The sequence below is a fragment of the Gossypium arboreum genome, chromosome 11 (genome assembly GCF_025698485.1).
Source record: "Gossypium arboreum isolate Shixiya-1 chromosome 11, ASM2569848v2, whole genome shotgun sequence".
NCBI lineage: Eukaryota > Viridiplantae > Streptophyta > Magnoliopsida > Malvales > Malvaceae > Gossypium > Gossypium arboreum.
In genome coordinates this window covers 126,048,950-126,070,062 of record NC_069080.1, presented here as the reverse complement: position 1 = coordinate 126,070,062, position 21,113 = coordinate 126,048,950, and the positions used below count along the sequence as shown (strand labels likewise).

Here is a 21,113-nt window from a genome sequence, read left to right as displayed (position 1 = left end):
TTATGTATACAAGGAAAACCTATGTTATAAAGGTTTCTCTTTTTCTTCTTAAAGTATTTGTGTTTGACGTTTATCCGAAAAAGTGTGAATAGGCTTTGATTATTTTCAATTTATGACGGTTAATATTCTAGCTTAATAAAATGTATTATTATATATTTAATTTATGTAAAAACAATTTAAAATATAAATTTATTAATATATGTAAAAAAAGCTTTTCCGGAAAATATTTTCAAGAAATTTGCCAAACAATAGAAAATATTTTACACAGATTCATCCAAACACCAGAAAAGTAAATCATTTTTCAGAATTTTTGGAAGTAATTAGTAGTAAAGAAAAGATTGTGAGATAGAATTTTCTTTAGGGCTCTTGAGGAGTATTCCAAATAAAAGTTCAAAAATCCCTCTAAATAAAATATTTATGCTCCTTTTGAAAACTTAGAATTTGAAAATTTGGATTTAGATTTCAGTTATTATGTAAATGGTAAGAATTTGAGTTGTCTATGGGCTAGGTCAGGTCCGCCTGAAAAATAAGAGGGTTTAGATAAAAATATAGACTCAAAAAATGGATTTGGACAAAAAACAAGGCTAATTTAGAAAACGGGTCAAGCCTCAGATAAGGTTTTTTGGCCCGACCCAACCCAACCCAACCCAATTTTCAATAAAAAACGCTACTGTTTTTGCTGCTATTTTCCCACTGTTTGACTACTATTTCACTATTATGTTATTATTTTGTTGTTAATGTTTGGATATTGTATAACACTTGTTTTATTGTTATTTTTGCTACTATTTTAGAAACATTTGCTTGTTAAGTTTCATTTATCTTAGTGTTACTTAAGTATAAAGACTTTTTTAATTTATTTTCAATTTGTTAGAAAACATTTATTTTAATATTTTTAGTGTATTTGGTGTATTATATTTTTAAATTTATTTATATAAAAATAAAATTAAAAATTAATACAGACTAGATCCGGTTTTACCATGTTTATCCGAGCCGACTTGGGAAAAATCTAGACCCATTTTTCAGGTCAAGCCAAGGCCTAGTAATGGGGCCTAAAATTTTGTTATGACCCGACCCGTGGACAACTCTAGTAAGAATGAAATGATATATTATAGATAGATTAGTTGAGATTCAATCTAATATATATTAAAAAAATAGAAAAGCATGAATTTATCAAATTCAAAAAAGAAATATTAAGATTTTAAATTCATTAATAAATAGACTTTTAACAAAAACTCAAATTTGAAAAATAATCATAAATGTTACATTTCCAAATAATTTACTACTTCACTTACATTGTTTTTAAATTTAAATCCTAATTCTAAAATCCTAATTCTCAAGCGCTACCTAAAAAATTGTGAATAATTTTTAACAATAAAAACGACACAAAAGTAGGAGTTTTTGGTGCCTTATAGCTCACTAAAAAAATTCAAATTTGCCAGACTCCAACATCATTCTCCAACTTCTAATAATTAATTTAATGCCCTTATATCACTATACTTACCACTTCTTCAAAACTTCAAATATTATAAATCAAATTTCAATGTTATTTTTTTATGTCATTTTGTTGTAGATTTTTAAGCTTTATGTTAGAACCTTTGACCATTCAAACAAATTTTGGAACATGCATATGCCTTTTCTTGTCTCATCAACTGTTTAGACATATTTTAGAGCATGTGCATATTTCAGTCAAAGTTCATTCATGTTGGGATTCTTGACAATAAAGAGCCTTGATTACATCTGATTTAAACCGAGGAGATAATTTCATGCTAGAATATGGAGCAATTATCCTCGTTCAACCGACAGCCTTGGAGATGAAAGAAAGAAGTATCCTTATCCTTTATCTTTAAGAGTTTTTAAGTTGATGGAAGGTTGTTTTATAAAGAAATTTATTTAAATATTTTTCTAAGATAATTTAGGAATATAATTTTTAGAATATGTAATAAAGATTCATCTTCTAGCTATCCATCACATTGAAGGAGAGCCTATAAATAGGTAGGTCATTAATCGACTTATTCTTTAGCCATTTTAAGGATGTGTTAGACACTCCTTGTTTAGACTTTTATAGTGAGATATTGTATGTAATGTTGTAAGATATTTGGGAGGAGTGGTTTATAACAATTAGGCTTTAGTAAATAGTTGTACACAAATATTGTGTATTAATTCTCCCTTTATTTGTCCCTTTTGACTCACATACATTTTAGGTTTTTTAGGCAAACTTTTTAGTTTAATCCAACTTTTGTTCCGGCAGAAGATAAAATGAAACTGTTTTGAGCAACTGCAGACCAAGTTATTTATTTCTACAACATCAATAATTGAAACGAAGTACAAATCATGGTTTATGTGATTTTCAATTTTGAAATAATTTCTTCAACATAAACATATAAACCTATCACAAACAAAGTAGTACTTGATATTTTTCAACATAAAAACACTCCATAATTTATTAAACATAAACATAACACATACAAACTAGTAGTCATGAAAGTAATGATACGATCATTATAAGAACTTCATTGATGATGGTGATGTGGTAATTGCCATGGGTCATGAAGCATGGGGGGAAACTTTATTTATTTGTTAATTTATTATTAGCATAATTTCACCCACATCCATATCCATAGACATAATAACATATCATCCATAGGCCCATAGCTTTATTTTCTACCACATTCAGGGAGGCCTGCAGTAAGAACTTGCACCTTTACACTTACGATGCGGTGCCTTTGTTGGTATGCAATTTGTTCCACGACCACATTCTTTTCCTTTGCGTTCACCACCTGCAACAATCATATATTATGTCCATCCATGCACTGTTAATTATATATATATATGGATGTCCTATATATAAACAAAAAGGCTAGCTGCTGAATCTTACCCAAGGGCTGGTCCTGGATAGGCATGGCGGAAATGGGAATAAAGAAAGAGGAAGCTAAGAGAACACAAACTAAAAGAAACAGTGGCTTCATTTTGGATTATAGCTAAGTAGGTTGAGTTCATCTCCCCTCTCCACTCCTATTTATAGCCCAATTTCAAGTCTTTTGTGGATTAAAATAATATTACATAAAAATAATAAAAGTGAACATTAGTGATGAAAAAGTAGAAATTATGAAATAATATTTATTTTTGACCCGATTAGATCTAAAAGTATAAATTTATAATTAATTTTAATATTAAAAATTAAATAATATTAATATAATATATTTATACTTATAATTATATTTAAATAAAATATTATTAATTACGAAATTAAATTTTTATACAATAAAATCTCAAATTCACATATTATTTAAATTATTAATTTGAAAGTAAGGTTAACCCAAATTCCTTACACTGAGTGCACTAACTTTGCTTTTAGGATCAAATTTTCCACAAAATAAAAAGAAAGCAATTATTGCTACTGTCTCTTTCATGACATCTATTTATCTAATTTACAAAGGAAAATATATAATAATATTGACCCCAAGTCAAGTGGACATTTTGCTTTCACCAAAAAGCAACCAAAGATTTTAAATTTGTGGTGTCTTTGGATATTAGAGACTGATGCCTCACTTTATTGATGTCATTTATGCTACCATCATCTTACTTTTTTCTCTTTTACATGTTTCACGTGGATTCTATTTTTACAGAGAATATTGTTAGTATCAAACACTGATTTTCACTTGCTGTGTCATTGTTTTTTATTAAACAAAGCTCAATTTTACTTCAAATTTTTAAAACATTAAATCAAATAGAAAATAAGTATAAATATATTTAAATTCACACTTTTTTATTGTCGCAATAGAAAGAGTGTCAATCAAATTAATACACAATCGATTACTGTATCATTATCAATGAAAAGATAAAATTATAATCTCTTAATTTTTATCGTTTAAAAAAAATAAATTTCAATAAAAAAAATGTCTTATAAAATGATAATAGAAATTTTGGTTAATGTGGGATTGTTTTTAAAAAATGTTTCAACAATCAACTTGAGGTTGGCTAACATTTATCATATGATGATGATGGTTGGTATTTTGAAATCAGGCATCAAACAAAGTGCACATGCATGAGGCATTGTTTAAATTCTATCTTCTTGTTAACAAGAGGGGTCAAAAACAATGCGGTTCTTGCGAGGAATGGGAGATACAAATGATTTCTCTTGGCCAAACTCCTTTCAAAATGTCTAAGCAAAGAATAGGACGATGCAAACTACTCAATATAAAGAGAAATCTCGGATCAATATATCATTGATAGAAGAACAAAGGTGATTTGGTGACTTGAACCGACTTTTGCTGATATTAACAGCTTTATCTAAAATGTTGATGTCGTGGTGGCAAGATAAGGTCATAAAAGTATACAACAAAAAATAAATAAATAGTCAAATGAACTTAAAGAGTTTGAGATCAATATGTTTCATATTCAAAGTAATAGTTTTTATTGTTTTTTTAACTTTTAATTTCAGCACTATTTATAACCAATTACATTGAATTTATTCAAATGATCATGATCTTGCAACAATATGTATGTGTCACAGAGTTAGCATTTTAGTCTGACAAATTGTGCAGCTTTGGATGATTCATTTGCTTCAAATATTCCAAGTAAGTTAGCCTATCTCTTGAAAAGGCGAGAATTCTCAAAGAAATTATCCAAGACATTGAAACTAAGCAGAAGCAAACTCTCAAGCGAAAAAGCTACGAGCGAACATAAAAGCTGCAAGAAAGCAAATGCACATCTAATGTTTGAGTAAATAGTCTCAAAGTATTCTATTATTGGAATGAATTACACTGAATGTAAAATGGAATGATTAGAAATGAAAGGAACGATTCTATTTATAGTTGAGCTCTCTCAAATTTTACAGTACAATTTAAATTACATCAATGGCTAGGTTCAATGCCTATCTACAATATGAGAGTCCAAAGGGATTTAAACACTATAAAATCTTATCCCTTAAAATTTACAATATTCATCATGGTAACTTTAGTTTACTAGAATGTTTTAATTGGGCCATCAATACTTCAAGTAAATGGACTTCTCCATGTGCTCCACAAATCAGGCCATTTCATGTGGGTTAAATTAGTCTCATAGCAATTTATCTCCATGGGAGATTCTGTGCACAATGCCCTCGTCGCATCCTTGAAATAACACTATTCTAACTCATTTTAGAACTGCCTCAATGTCTTGGTTGATTCCCAACTAGTCTTTCTATCTGATAGTTCCCTCCCTCGGAACATTTTTCTTGGCTTATGTCTCTGTTGTCGTTTAACTCAAACTATATTTTCTCTTGTACATCTCGACCATAAGAGGTCACTACTCTTGATCCTCATAAGAGTTCCCCATTGTGACTTGGCTTAATCGAAATCATTTTGATCCTTACAAATAGGCTTTGGCATGCTCACGTTGAACATTAGGTTAACCTTGACTATTTTCATTAACTTTGGTTTGTAAGCCTTTCGGCTTACCCGCTTAAAAACTCTTAAAAGGCCCATGTGTCTTTTCCAAACTCATAGTAAGTCATATTGAAAAACACCAAAAAAGTTTTTGAGGTGTACCTCACTTTGTGCATCTACTTGATTTAACTGCCTAGTTTGCATTACTTCTTTACACAGTTAGATGTGAAACCCATCTCTCTCATAGATGGTAGTCCCACAGGCAACTCAACAGGTTTCACATCAATTTAGCACACTTCTAGCATTTCCAAGCGGGATACCTTAGCACTCCGATTTATTAAGTCAATATTTCTACCACACGTAACATCCTTGACTAGCTAGATTTTTGACAATACCTTGGTTCCACCCCTTATGTCTCAACTTACCGACACAATGCATTGTTGTTGTCAAGTATCTAAGATACATATGCAATCAAAAAAAGGAACCAAAACAACATTAATCTTGTCAAGGAAATTTAGGCCAAGAACAAAGACGTAATCATCTAAATGAATTACCTCAAAGCCTTTCTTGTCTTTCCAATCCCCGATCTATAGCTCAAATTCTTAATCCTATAGTAAAGACCTCTTTGGAATTAATAGTCCTAATTCTCTTAATCGTTTTGCTAATTGAGAGACCAAATTTACCCGCGGCTCTTTCCGACATGAACAAACTAGATGCTCCAGTATCAATAGTAGCACTCTTTTTTCGGCCTACGATGTTGATATCTACAAACATTAACCATTTCCACTTGTGATCCCTTTTCGCTTTCGCAGAATTAAGTATAATTTACTCTATCCTCAATAAGCTTCGTTGTCTCTTATTTACTGATTGCAGACAATTTAGATTGCTCTAAACAATCCTACATTTTATGCGAACCACAACATAATAAGCATTGTATCGACTCCTTAACATTCTTCTTGTTCTTTGGATGATTGTTTGGTTTCCCTATCCCATTCAATGGTTTCCCATTATCACCATTCTTACAATTGTCATCGATGTCATTCTCAACTTGTCCTTCTTAATCTCCCTCACCATTGTCTTTTTCTTTAGGCTCGGAAGACTTAGACTTGTCTTTACTCAAATTAAGCTCAACAAAGGACTACATCTCAGTCATGGCTTTGGTAAGCTCTTTGGCCCCTAGTTGATGCAAATCTTGTTTTACTCGAGGGTTCAATCCAGCCTTGAACCAGTAGAATGTCTCTTTCTCACTCAAATCAAGTATTTGGAGTAACAACTTAGTGAACTCCCGAGCATATTCTCGAATTATGCTTTGTTGCATAAGCTGACGCAACTTAGCCCAAGCTTCTTCCTCAGTATACTCGAGGTAAAATTGCTTCCTAAACTCATTTTGGAACTCCACCCAAGTCCCAATTGCGGTACCGACTTGTCTCTCATCTATAGACCTACAACGCCATTATAAAAGAGCGACATTAGGAAAATAAATTAGAGTAGTGTTTACCTTAGTGGCATCATCCTCAATGTCCATTACATGGAAGTACTGTTCCATCCCCCGTAAGAATTTATTCACACCCTTCATGTATCTTTTTCCCTTAAACTCTTTCAATTTGGAAACATCTATCTGACGCTTGGGTGTCGACCCCAATACCCCATTTTTCCACAGTAACTTCGTAAACGACTAACTCACCCTTGAGCTCTTCAATCTTCATATTCAAAGGCGTCATCATGGCTTTAATTTCCTTTTTCAAAGTCATCATCATATCTTCAAGGTCATCATTCCTCTTAATTAGCTTTTCAATGGAATTGAAAGTCTATTACATCTCTTCCATATTAGCGTAGAGAGTAACCATCACCTGTCCCCTGAGTTAATCCTTCACAAAGTCCAGCTTTGTGGTGCATCCTTTAAGATTTACATTATTCACATGGTAACTCAAGTTTACTGGAGTTTTTTCACTATACCACCAATGCTTCAAGTAGATGAGTTTCTCCATATTTTTCATGAATCAAACCAGTTCATGTCGGTTAAATAAACCTTATTAAATCAATTGACCTCCATAAACGATTCTATGCGCAATGATCACTTACCTTAATCTGCAGCCTCTAACACACTCATGGACATGATATATGATTGTGAATTTTGCAATAGGTTAAGGCAAAGAAAACACATGTGATTGTGAAATTAAGAATTGCAATAGGTTCTAGTGTCACGTGTCACGGATCAAAGCCCATAACTATGGCTTACAGAATGCCTCGTAGAGGTCAACTTATTAAATGGGTCTCATTTGACTCACATGAACTGGCTCAATTCGTGGAACCCATAAAGATGCTCATCTGCTAGAAGCCTTGGTAGCGCAATGAAGCACTCTAGTAAAATTAGAGTTACCAAGATAATAGTGCAAATCTTAAAGCGATAGCATAGAGTTTAAATCCATTAAGACTCTTAATTGTAGATAGGAATGGATTCTTAATTGTAGATAGGCTTTAATCTTGATCATCGATAGGTTTTAATCTTGTCTATCGATGTAACTCAGTCTGTATTGTTAGTTCTAGGGGAACGTAACTATAAATAGAGATATCTCCTTCATTTGTAATAATTCCATTCATAGTTAAAAATATTGTTTTTCCTTTGGCTTTTCTGTTCTTCGTTGCACTTTCAGTTCGAGTATGTGCTTCCACTTTATATTTGATGCCTTAGAAAAATTCTGCGAGAGTTCTCAGTTTTGCAAAAATTAGACTGACTTAAAATCAAAGCAAAGAAACTCCCTAAAACCACACGGTTAACGAGACTAAAGTTCTAACCCCATGACATTAGCTTCTACAATTCACCTTGAATGTGGTGGCAAATAAAGCTATGTGTATATGCATGATATGATGTGATACATTATAAAGTTAAGCCCATGCCTCATGCTCCATGGCAATTACCATATCATCATCAATGAAGTTCATGCCATGACCATATCTGTATTTTCACGACTACTGCTTTGTATTATATATAAGTAAATGATTGGTTAAATGGAAACAATCTTGAGAACTTGCCCACAAGCATCAATTAACAAACAGATATATATGTTGAGACTCATTCAAATTCCAAATACAAAGAAATTAGATCCACTAAGAAATGGAGCTAGCAATAGAAACCTTAATCAAATTATAACTTAAACATTAACAAGGTACAATAAAAAAAAAGTACATCTTCGAAATATTTATAATTGAAGTATCAATTTACCTATTAACCTTTCCTAGTATTTTACAGGCGAGATCGAATGAAAATTGTTTTCCTTTTAGGATCTTCGAGCTCCATTTCCTTCAAGTCTTCAGGTACCATCTTCTTCTTCTTCTTCACAGGCTCTGTTCCTCCTACAGCTTTGTTTGCAGTGTCTTCCATTTTTGTCGATTGTGTCTCCTCCTCCTTCTTCATTAGTTTCACATTGCTTGGCTCATCTTTTAACTTTTCATGCAAAAATGTCTGATACAGTTTCTTCCCACCTGAAAATGTCTCACCCCACAGAGCCAATAAAAAATTGATGGTTGGAACAGGCATTTCCTAATATCACAATCAACGCAATTATTGCAATCATCCACAAACAGCAAATCTTTCTCTTCTTTATTTTCATAATTTACTCTAAAATTAAGATGAATATTGACAATATACATAATCGAATAAATCCATGAACAGGAAATAAACCCAAATTGACAAGGCATGGGAACCAATCACTACTCTGCTAGAAAAATGAAACCCAGAAATTATGATTGCTATTTTATGCGAAAATGGTCAAATTAAACCAAAACAAAGTCTGACTGATGTAAAATTATAGAGAATATATAGGAGGATAAAGAGAAAAGAAAACGAACCAGTGAAACCTTTGAGGGAGACGTTAATGGCGGAATCAACCGCAAATTTGCTTAGGTTCTTTAGGAAGCTTCCGATGTTGAGGCCCCGATCGGTGTTCGACACGTTGCGAGAAATATAGACCATGATCGAAAGCTGCAAAGAGAAACAAAAGGAACACAGGACTCAATTAAGGAACTGAAATTGGACAAAAAAAAAAAAGAAATATAAATTTTATTCCTCTAAGATTGAGCTCAGAAGGAATTATCGCAGGTGATTAAAACCATCTCACACGTGTGAGATAACTGAAAATCTCCGCCGCCAATTAACTGCCTTTCACACGCGTGTGGAAAACATTAAACGTTACCAAATGTACTTCCTCGATAAAGATTAAGGATAAATTTCATTATTAGTTACTAAATTAGAAGTATATTTTTGTTTTGGTCACTTAACTAAAAAGAAATGTTACAATTTAGTTATTAAACTATTCAAAAGTTTTATTTAAATTATTAAAATGTTAAAATTAATGTTATTTAACTTTTTTTATTCACATTGCATGTATTAATAAAAAGTTCTCTTTCCTCTTTCTCTTTTATAGTTGAGTTTTTATTTTTATGAAATAATGATGGACATCATGAATCATTAAATTAAAATTCAAAGTTTTTTTTTTATCTCCTATATTGACCATCAGACCAACTTAAACTTAAAGTATATTCTACTCGATGATGAGTATTGATGCACTATATCAATCGTCGAATCGTCACTTAGAACTTATTAATGAAACTTTCTTTTTTTTAAAAAAACACTTACTAGTCCAATGATTTAAATAATTTTTCTAAATAGTTTAGTAATTAAATAGTAATTAATTTAATAATTAAAACAAAAATTTACTTATAATTTAGTGATTAATGATGTAACTATCAATTTGCAATTTTGATAGGGTTAGCAATTGATAATGTTGAATATTAAATCAACCAATTTACTCGAAGGTTAATTGATTTAGATATGGATTATTATTGCTAGTGGAGTTTTTGTCATGTCTATTTTATAATATTAAAAATTAAAATTAATTGAATATTTTAATTATTTAATTAATAAATAATTAAAAATATTTATTTATTGAAATAATTTCGATATAAAATTAGAATTATTATCATTTATTAAAATAAAATTCTTAACAAACTCTTGAACATTAAAAACTCAAAAGTTGTGTCATTTTCTTTAAGGAAAAAAAAATTGAGGAAAGAAAAAAATGGAAAGCCCAAATAAAGGAAGGAAAATGGGTTCTTCTAACAGTGACCGAAAGCTACCCACGATCAAGATTCACCTCCCAACCTCCCCTCATCACTCGACCTCCGCCGCTTCCTCCCCCAGCCCCGTCGCCGGAGCTCGTCGTAAGATTGGCGTAGCAGTGGATCTCTCCGAAGAGTCCGCCTACGCCGTTCGCTGGGCTGTTCAAAACTACCTCCGACCAGGCGATGCTGTCATCCTCCTCCACGTGTCTCCAACCAATGTACTCTATGGAGCTGATTGGGGCCCACTTTCCCAGGCCCAACAAAGCCCACGAACGCCAGAGACCCAGAAGCAACTGGAGGACGACTTCGATGCCTTCACGGCTTCAAAGGCAGCGGATTTGGCCAAACCCTTAAAGGAAGCTGGGTTTCCCTTCAAGATTCATATTGCGAAAGATCATGATATGAGGGAAAGGTTGTGTCTTGAGCTGGAGAGGTTAGGGTTGAGTGCTGTTATAATGGGGAGTAGAGGGTGTGGAGCTGAGAAAAGAGGGAATGATGGGAGGTTGGGGAGCGTTACTGATTATTGTGTGCATCACTGTGTTTGTCCTGTTATTGTTGTTAGGCATCCTGATGAGAAAGATGGCGGGAATGGTCAGCCTGTGGTGACAGATAAGGAGGCCAGGGTGGAGGAAAAAGGTGGCAAATGTTAATCCTATTGGTATTTTTCTTCGTTCGAGTTTGATTGGAAATTTGGGATCTTTCTATGTGTTTTAATGCTTAATTTGGATAGCTTTAGCAGGTTTTTACTGCTTACATGTTTTCGTAGTATGAAAAGATATAGTAGAAAAGTTGTGTCATATGATCCATATAGCCTATCCCATATGCTAGCCTAGAATATGGCTGAAAATTTGGCTTCTTGGCGGTATTTAGATGTTAATTCAAATTATCTTAGCATTTTCTTTCTTGGTTATGTGTTTCTGGTGTGTTAGATGATGATTAGAGCAAAGCAGCACAATGTGGCCGATATGGCTTACCAGTTACCACACATAGTGAGAACTAGCGGAGATTACTGTTGTTATGGATGATAAAAATTTTAAGTTGGTGAATGCTGGTCTTTTCTTGGAATCAGTTTGGCATAATATTATATTTATGTAGATGGCCACTTATTCGGAATGGTTTAATATTTTTATGTTTTTAGTGATTCAAAATGCATTTTTTGTTAAATTAGCTGATAATAGGGCACGATAGTAGAATATGATATTTATAGCTCATCCCAGATAGTGGGAAAGGTTTAGTTTCTTTTTCTTGTAGCTCATATATTGTTTATTCTAATTTGTAATATTAGATTTTTTAGTAATGGGAGGATTTGTTTAGTCTATGGGATTAGTTTTGTCCCCTTGAATTTTCCTGTTGATTGGGAGTTAATTGAAAAGTAGATAGGTGATGGGCAATAAAACTATTTGTTTGGTGTCACTTTTAACTTGGTATAAAATAATGAGTGAGCAGTTGATAAATATTATAAAGATATGTGATGGCAATTGTTACTGTGTTCATTAAGCAACTCTCTAAATGCTTGAGTGTTCCCTGCCTTGAGCATTCTTGTGAATGTTGTGTTGTTAAACTTTTGGAGCTAATTGATATGTGGACAAGTTATGTACAATGGAAGTGATGGTATAATGAAGGTGATATGTAGTACTGTTGAGTGCTAGATCTTAGGAGCTATAAACTTCTAATAGATATCACTGCTTGATAGTTATGCATAAATATGATAAAGGCATGCGGATAACAGTTGCTACTGTTTGTTAACCTGTGAAGTCTATGGAAATGCTAGTCTGAATATATGATTTCCAGTTTCTTGATGCAGCATGGCCTGGCAAGTTTGGCCTTCTAATGGAATTTTTAGTATCTTGTGAAATGACCAAATTGTAGTAGAAAGATGGTTTAAGCAGTTGTTTGTCCACGTAAAACAAAGCAGTTGATGCCTAGGAGGAGTTGGAGTATTTCTAACTGTTGGGAATTGGGATGATCGGTTGGAGCTAAAATGGCTATTGGAAACTATTTGCATGGAACTGCAAATAGTTTCGTAGATTTCAACTGGGAGAATATGGGAAGATAAAATGCTTCAGTGTGCAATTAAATATTGGATAGAACATGGTTTTATTGTCATATATGTTGCTTTACAACATAACTAGTAGGATGTTCGATCTGCTAGAGTTGGTAGGCTGTGGAGATATTTGGATTAATCTGATTTCATAAGCAAATTGAGACTGAAAAGATAACTATTAGATGCTTAAATATATGCTTAGATTCAAAGAAAGCTCTTGCAGTTTGGAGGAAGCTTTTTTATACACCAATTGGTCATTGCCATTTCCTCCAGTTTATTCAGGCTATTGCTTGTTTCACAAGCATAGTGGAAAGAATAAGAAGACATGCCAAGAAAGAGATCTGTCTGTATCATTACCTGGTAGAAACATTTTGAATTAAGAGCCATAAGTTTGCCTGTTATGAAATCCATAACATGTTGTAGCGAAGCTTCTTGTGTGAAATTGGCTTGCGTTGCTGAACTATTGAGCTTACCACCAATTCTTGTAAATTTGATGCTTCTTTCATGGCAGATGCCTAGCAAGTCCGGTAATTGCAGCTTTATCCCATCAGTAGCAGGTTTGTATCTTTTTGTTGAAAATATCTTCATTTCTATTTTCCATTCTTTCATGCAAACCTGTTTATATCTGATATTTTTCTTTATCTAGCTTTTCTTATGTTGTAGATAGCAAAGAAGACTATGAGTCGCTCAGGATTAGCTCGGATGAAGGATTCAGTTAAAATGGATCCTGGGATTCTCTTTTTCTACTTTCATCCCCGCATTGTTTAACTTTTTATTGGTGATGTTATCGTATGATTGATGAGGTTCTTGATTTCCTTTTATGGCACTCGGGATCATGATTTACTACACCGTGATGATATACTATAAGATAATCCCGGTGTCGACTTTTTCTTTTGGTTTTATGAATGTTTGATTTGATGCCATAGTGCAGGACGGAAACATGAAAAAATATTTCATGAACTTCACCTTGAATTCAAGGGCAATTTTTTTATGTATAAATCTGGACTACCGTCTTCTTTTCTTTTTCGTGTATGTGCAAAGGGCATCGATGTTTGAGATAGATAGTAGAAGGGGTCGTTGATACTTTGCCATAATCAATTACATTGAAAATCGATAACAAAATAACAAGGTTGGTACGTAGCCATATGATGACCTTAAAAAAATAAATGTGTGATGGAATAGACCTAAATTTTGCATGACTTTGATAACAAGTTATTATATATTTCTCTTAAAAGGAAGTATTATATATTTTTTATAAATATTGATATGTTGAGGTAAAATCTTTTGGAAATTAATAACAATGACTATTTTAGCAAGAAAATATTTTGGCAATGAACAATCATGCCATAAATAAACATTCATCATTACAGCTGATTTTCGGCAATTCTAAATGAAATCATTAACAGGCATTCTATTTACTCTTTCCATAAAAAAAGTAACCAAAATTTTTCAAGTCAATGTTAGGCGGTGTAATCTTTGAAGGCAATGAGAGGACTTTGTTTAGAAGAAAACTGGAGTTTTAACATGGAGCGGGATCCTATATTCACTTTGATCTGCTTATTAATAGTAGTTTTTTCACACTTGGAATTGTCAGAGGAAGTTGATGTTTTAGGTGTAGAAGGATCAATCAGTGATGGTGAGACACTGGTTTCATCATTAGAAACCTTTCAGCTAGGCTTCTTCTCACCTGGAAAATCAAGAAACACGTACTTGGGAATATGGTTCAAGACCTGCCCCGAAACGGTTGTTTGGGTTGCAAACAGAAACAATCCCATTGCTGATGGGAAAGGGGTTTTAACGGTAAGTGACAGTGGAAATCTTGTCCTTTTGAACCAGACAAAGAGTGTCGTCTGGTCATCCAATATGTCTGTGACAGCACAAAATCCTGTGGCACAGCTTTTAGATACTGGAAACCTTGTTCTCAAGGACAACAAAAGCACGGCTGGAAGCTATTTGTGGCAAAGCTTTGATTATCCATCAGACACACTCTTGCCAGGCATGAAAGTAGGATGGAACTTAAAGACTGGTGAGGAAAGATATTTAACATCATGGAAAAGTACTGATGATCCATCCCCTGGAAACTTCACTTTCAGACTTGACAAAAATGGATTACCTCAGTTAGTCATTGATACAGAATCAATGAAAACGTACCGTACAGGACCATGGAATGGATTTGGGTTTGAAGCTATTCCAGCATATCTCAACTTCCTCTTCAAACATAATGTCGTGTCTAATGAGAATGAGATATTTTTTAGTTATGAAGTTGCCAACAAGGAGATTACCACGCGATTATGGTTGAATCATACTGGTTATTTACAGCGTCTTATATTTACCCATGATAGTAAAAATTGGGAATTTTTGTACTCAGCTCCATTTGATAAATGTGGGATCTATGGATTCTGTGGTGCTAACAGTATATGCAGCAGCCGGAGAGCTGATGCCTGTAAGTGTCTAAAAGGGTTCATTTCAAAATCACAAGAGTCTAAGAACTGTGTAAGAGAATCATCACTAGACTGTCAAAAGGGAGATGGCTTTACCAGGCTTGTTGGGGTTAAAGTGCCGGATTTGTTAAATTTTCAGTTGAATGAGAGCTTGAATCTTAAGCAATGTGAGGCTGAATGCTTGAAGAACTGTTCTTGTACAGCTTATGTTAATATGAATGTAAATGAAGGCCGCACCAGTTGTGTGATGTGGTTTGGTGACCTCTTTGATATTTCAGAAGTTTCAGACATGTACCGAAATGAAGTTGTCTTTGTAAGACTTTCAGCTTCAGGTCTAGGTATGCACCACTTATATTGTTCATCTTTTTTTACTTCTTCTTCTTCTTCTTCCTCTTTTTTTTTTTTTTTTTTTTTTTTGCATTTGATACTGTCTTTTCTAGGATTAACCCATGATTCGAGGAAAAAGAATAGACTAATGGCTATCCTAGTTGTGTCAATCATTTCAAGTGCAACTATTTTGGGCCTAATATCCTTCATAATGTGGAAGAAATGGAAGAAGCGAGGTAAGAATACTCATCCAAACTTGCTCACTTTCTTCAAATAGATTAGAAATATTTAAGAGATCAAACTCAATTGAATTACAGATGATTTGCTTCATTTAACAAGATTGGAAAGTGGGGAAGATGAAAGAGAAGTGCCCTTGTTCCACTTCTCTACCATAGAAATTGCCACCAACTATTTCTCTTTTGGCAATGTAATTGGAGAGGGTGGCTTTGGTCCTGTTTACAAGGTAACCAACCTGGAATATGTTATGCTATGTCTGCAATTTAAAATCCTTGAATGCAATTATTATACGAACGCAGGGAAATCTCCCAACAGGACAAGAAATAGCAGTAAAGAGGCTGTCAAAAGACTCAGGTCAAGGTGTTGAGCAATTCAGGAATGAAGTAGTTTTGATAGCCAAACTTCAGCATAAGAATCTTGTTGGACTGCTTGGTTGCTGCATTCAAGGAAATGAAAGGATGTTAATCTATGAGTTTATGCCTAACAAAAGCTTAGATTACTTCATCTTTGGTTAGCATTGGTTTCTTATACATTATCTTTACTATAAAAAAAATATTCAATACATAATTTTGAGGTTCACAGGGTGCTATTTGTGCAGATCATAAAAAAAGAGCACAACTATCATGGCGAAACAGGTTTGATATTGTTCTAGGCATCACAAGGGGACTACTCTATCTCCACCAAGATTCTAAACTCCCAATTATTCATAGAGATCTCAAAGCAAGTAATATTTTACTAGATAGCAACTTGATCCCTAAAATTTCGGATTTTGGGTTGGCAAGAATCTTTTGTGGCAATGATGTGGAAACAAAAACAAGTCGAGTGGTCGGAACATTGTAAGTTCTATTACTTCTTTTATAGATTCGATTCTTCGGCCTCATTTCCTATAAAATGCTTTAATGCAGTGGTTATATGGCTCCTGAGTATGCAATTGATGGAACATTTTCAGCCAAATCCGATGTTTTCAGCTTCGGTGTGCTTCTGCTAGAAATAGTAAGTGGTAAAAAGAATAGAGGGTACAGTCATCCCGATCATCTCCACAATCTTCTAGGCCACGTAAGTCATAACAATGGAATCTCTTTTCCATTTAAATTACGGTCACAAATGTATGTTCAGTCATGAACCATTTTTTCTTTTTGCGTAGGCGTGGTTGCTTTGGAATGAAGATCGAGGTTTGGAAGTGATGGACACAATCCTAGAAGAAACATGTGTTAGGTCCGAAGTTCTTAGATTTATCCATGTTGGGTTATTGTGTGTTCAAGAATGCCCTGAAGACAGACCAACAATGTCATCTGTTCTTCTCAAACTCACAAATGAAGAAGCAACTTTGCCTCGACCAAAAGCACCTGGTTTCTTCGTACAAAGGAATCCCTATGACAATTTTAGTTCTACAACAGTGACAACTGATGTCACCATATCTATTCTTGAAGCTAGATAGAACTTTCCTGCTATGTTTATTTAGTACATAGGTTGTCTCTAATGATTAAAGAGTTGTGTCTCTTAATTATGTATATCAAAAGTAGCATCACTGTGTTATTTACCAAGTGATGTAACTATTCGAATAGAAATTTAGGGACGTGGTAAGTTGATGAAGACTTCAGAATTAACACAGATTTTAAACTTAAAACTATTTACGTTTGATAATTTCTTGCAGTGTTCATTTTCTCTATATAGTATGCAATGGATGGAAGATTTTGCCATATCTGATGTGTTTATTTTTTGTGTTATTTTTTAGAGATTGTGAGTGGAAAAAGTAGCACAGGATTTAGTCACCCAAATCACCACCAAGATCTTCTTGGATATGTAAGCAGAAATTGTTAAAGAAACTTTTTATGTATTTGTATCTTTTAAATATTTTTCATGTCTACTTTTACGGTTTATGATCAATTCTATACGTAACTAAAACATAAATATGACACTTCAAGGTTCCTCTGAATAGGCTATTCATATCAAGTGTCATTGTCTTACTAGGCAATTAAGAAGGTGTTAGCGGAATGAATCATTCCAAATTGCATTTTTAACTTTAAACTTCTTTCTTGAATAGTTATAAATTGTTAGAATATAGAATAGGGATTGCAGTAGAGCAAAGGAGGTCGGATTTTTGCCTACCCTGCTACCTAAGATTATATACAAATGCTGATCCTAAAATTGAGAGAAAAAAACCCGCCTCAACCCCCGACTTGCAATTTTATGAAAATGTTAGAATGTGGCCCTCCATGCAGCTCAAGCACCAGTCATCCGATCATGCAGAGCAGGCCAAGACCAGAAGCTGCCAAGCCAAGTGCTGCAGTCTGTTTTGTTGTTCATTTTGTTATTTTAGTCAATGTAACTCTTTTTGGTTCATATTGAACTACATTAGGTAGAAGATTGATGTATTTCTAATGTAAATGAGCTGTTAATGTAACACCCCGTACCCGAGTCCGTTACCGGAGTCGAACACAAGGTGCACACAACTCGACTTAATCATTTTCACAGTCCATTTAAAATTTTCCAGACAAGCTGGTTACTGCGTCACTGTCGCCTTAAAAATCATATCTTGAGTTTCAAAGCTCGAAAATCAGTTTTGTAATTTTTCCCTGAAATTAGACTCATATTTCCATCTACAAAATTTTTTCTAGAATTTTTGGTCGGGTCAATTAGTACAGTTTATTATTTAAAGTCTCCCATGTTACAGGGGTCGACTACACTGACCTTTGCGCGTTACAACTTGAATATCTCTCTGTACAAGGCTTCAATACTGATTCCGTTTGTTTCTATAGAAACTAGACTCAAAGAGGAATCTATACATATATGGAATGACTCCTAATTATCTCTGGTTAATTTACAATGAATTTCCAAAGTCGGAACAGGGAATCCAGAAACCGTTCTGGCCCTGTTTCACGAGAACTTTAATATCTCTTAACATATAACTCATATGACCGTTTCGTTTCTTCCATATGAAAGTAGATTCATCAAGGTTCATTTAAATAATTTATTCACTATTTAATTCCTTTCCTAAAAATTTTAGTGATTTTTTCAAATCCACACCACTGCTGCTGTCAGCATCTGTTTTCAAGGTAAACTTTACCTATTTCGTGGTTTCCATGGACCAACTAGAGTTTTGTCATACATAGGTCCACATATAATCATATTTAGCCATTCCAATGGCTGATCATTTGCCCAACACTTCCATTCAGTCCGTAGTCACATCATAAAACCATACATATATACATAAACACAAATGGTCTAATGCCATACTCCACTTTTACGAGCCATTTTCGCATGGCCGTACACACATACATCACAAAAGTACTTGAAAAGCAACAAAGGGTAGTCCTATACATGCCATTTCAAAGCTCAACCAAAATTTGTACCAAAAGGGGCCTTGATAGTGTGGGAGACTTCGACTTCCAAAAATCCCGAGTCCGATAGCTGACGAGCCAAAAATCTATAAAACAAAGAAACAAAGAAACGGAGTAAGCAATTTATGCTTAGTAAGTTTGAGCGAAGAATTTAAGCACAACAGAGGTATAGCATTCATATAACTAAACGGATAATTCCGTATATACATACTTTCAAATTATTTCTACTTTACATTCCAACCCCTATGTTCATACATAAGGGATCATCTTAGCCAAATACCGGAAGCTCATTACTCAACTGAGCGAATATTATTCGAAGGAATTCAACTATTCCAATGCACATACGAACATACCTCATTGCTGGAATTTTTTGCAAGCGTATTAACTGAAATTTTTACAGCAAGATTGCTCATTCCCGAATCACGTACCTTCGGAATTTAACCGGATATAGCGACTCGCTCGATTGTCTTGGGACATAGCCCGTTATAGTGATTCGCACAATTGCCTTCGGAATTAGCCCGGATTTAATAACTCGCACGAATGCCTTCGGGACTTAACCCGGTTTTGGTAACTCGCACAAATGCCTTCGGGAGTTGACCCGGATTTAGTCACTTAGCACAAAAGCCTTCGGGACTTAGCCCGGACACCATTTGAATAAACATGCACATTTAACACTAAATCATGACCCATTCGTATTTCATTTCCATTAGCAAAACTCAAATACAATACACTTATCACTCTTGCACATTTCGGTTCAATATCCACACACAAAGAGCATGATCTAATCAAATCATAATTTAAGCTCTATTACTCAAGAACTTACCTCGGATGTTGTCGAATGATTCCGATGGCTATTCGACCACTTTTTCCTTCCCTTTATCGGATTTAGCTCCCCTTTGCTCTTGAGCTTAATTTAACAAATAAATTGATTTAATCATTTGAGCATCGAAAGAGGAATTCAAGGTACTTAGCCCACATTTTTTTTCATTAGACATTAAAGTCACATATGTACGGAAATCATGAATCAAACTCAACACATTAGTTAGTACTCTCCTTAGCGGAATTTTCCAAGCCAAGAATAGGCATCAATATGCTTGCCTCTAACCGAATGCATGCACACCAATCCCCTCATGTGGCGAATATGCATGTTCATGTTGAGGCCAATTATACACTTAATACCACACAAAACAGCATACATTTTACTAACTAACGATTCCATATTGTAACTCAATACGCATCAATCATTTATTTCATAACCAAACATCATCATATGCAAATATATACCTTGAGATAGTATATATGTCATACCAATACATCATGTGCAAACATATATACATATATATATGCTAGAGCCGAATCTCAAAATTGCTTATATCCAAATATAAACATATATCCAAAGCTCAAATCTTACCTACCATGCAATATGCATAAATCATACTTATGGATATACCATGGCGAATACACCACAACACCATACCGTTTCGATTTTGGTCATGGTTAAACAAAGAACTTAATGTCTCACTCAAAATGCTAAAAGAAAATCCAAGAGTCCTCAATCCACCATCACATGTATCATTATCAAGCTTCATATTTAGCATGCAATGGCATTAACACAACATCTACCTTGGCGAATATCATCCCCATGACATAGCAAAGATTTGAACCATGGGCTAATAAGAACATCAAGTTAGCAACCAAAACATGCATGAATCTCATGGCACAACATCAAACATACCTTAATCTTAATACAAGTATGGCCAAACCTCCTCCTAATCCTCTTCCAAACCAAGCATGAAGCAAAAACCCCTTCCTTCTTCCTTAGAATTTTCAGCTCAAAGAAATGAAAAAAAAGATGAACAACAATTTTTTTTCTCTCTTTTCTTCAACTCACGGCAATAGGGGGAAACACTCACCATTCTCTTTTTTTTTTCTTCCCTTTCATTATTCAATTCCCATGCTCATTATTTTATTTTTTTCTTACATACACCATTGTCCCAACATGTTTTATGACATGTTTTTGCCCATAATCCTTTGTCATGGCCGGCCACTAGCTATTAGGGGGGAATTTGACATGCAAGTCCTCCCTTTTGATTACATGCACTATTAGGTCCTTATAGATTAGCCTATCACATTTCAAAAGTGTCACACAAGTCCTAATAACTGAATTCACATGCAATCGACTAAATCGAAGCTTGAAATTTTCACACATTCATAAATACATATTCTAGACAATAAA

The 21,113-nt window shown here is 34.0% G+C and overlaps 3 protein-coding genes and 1 long non-coding RNA gene across 7 annotated transcripts; 2 read left to right on the top strand and 2 right to left on the bottom strand.

Moving 5' to 3' along the window:
* Positions 1–2,413: 2,413 nt before the first annotated feature.
* Positions 2,414–3,030, bottom strand: LOC108473149 (uncharacterized). The gene is made up of 2 exons (XR_001869666.2): positions 2,876–3,030; positions 2,414–2,777 (listed from the first exon to the last, which is right to left on the bottom strand). It is a non-coding gene; the product is annotated as an uncharacterized LOC108473149 (long non-coding RNA).
* A 5,378-nt stretch (positions 3,031–8,408) lies between these two features.
* On the bottom strand, positions 8,409–9,430 carry LOC108472760 (uncharacterized). The gene is made up of 2 exons (XM_017774318.2): positions 9,216–9,430; positions 8,409–8,849 (listed from the first exon to the last, which is right to left on the bottom strand). Exons 1-2 carry the CDS (start codon positions 9,337–9,339, stop codon positions 8,611–8,613), a joined length of 363 nt encoding a protein of 120 aa, XP_017629807.1. The 5' UTR covers positions 9,340–9,430; the 3' UTR covers positions 8,409–8,610.
* Positions 9,431–10,393: 963 nt separating this feature from the next.
* Positions 10,394–13,530, top strand: LOC108470510 (universal stress protein PHOS34-like). Of its 4 annotated transcripts, none has more exons than XR_001869338.2 (3): positions 10,394–11,145; positions 13,043–13,088; positions 13,195–13,530. XR_001869338.2 is itself a non-coding variant. In XM_017771853.2 (3 exons), exons 1-2 carry the CDS (start codon positions 10,445–10,447, stop codon positions 13,048–13,050), a joined length of 687 nt encoding a protein of 228 aa, XP_017627342.1. In that variant the 5' UTR covers positions 10,394–10,444; the 3' UTR covers positions 13,051–13,088; positions 13,195–13,530. The 4 variants fall into 4 exon arrangements, 2 of the variants coding, with proteins under 2 accessions (XP_017627342.1, XP_017627343.1); XR_001869339.2 differs by having other exon boundaries at positions 13,178–13,530; XM_017771853.2 differs by having other exon boundaries at positions 10,394–11,123.
* A 486-nt stretch (positions 13,531–14,016) lies between these two features.
* LOC108472298 (G-type lectin S-receptor-like serine/threonine-protein kinase At4g27290) lies at positions 14,017–16,974 on the top strand. Its single transcript, XM_053021382.1, has 7 exons — positions 14,017–15,310; positions 15,413–15,535; positions 15,617–15,762; positions 15,836–16,046; positions 16,135–16,372; positions 16,442–16,592; positions 16,681–16,974. Exons 1-7 carry the CDS (start codon positions 14,017–14,019, stop codon positions 16,972–16,974), a joined length of 2,457 nt encoding a protein of 818 aa, XP_052877342.1.
* Positions 16,975–21,113: the final 4,139 nt, after the last annotated feature.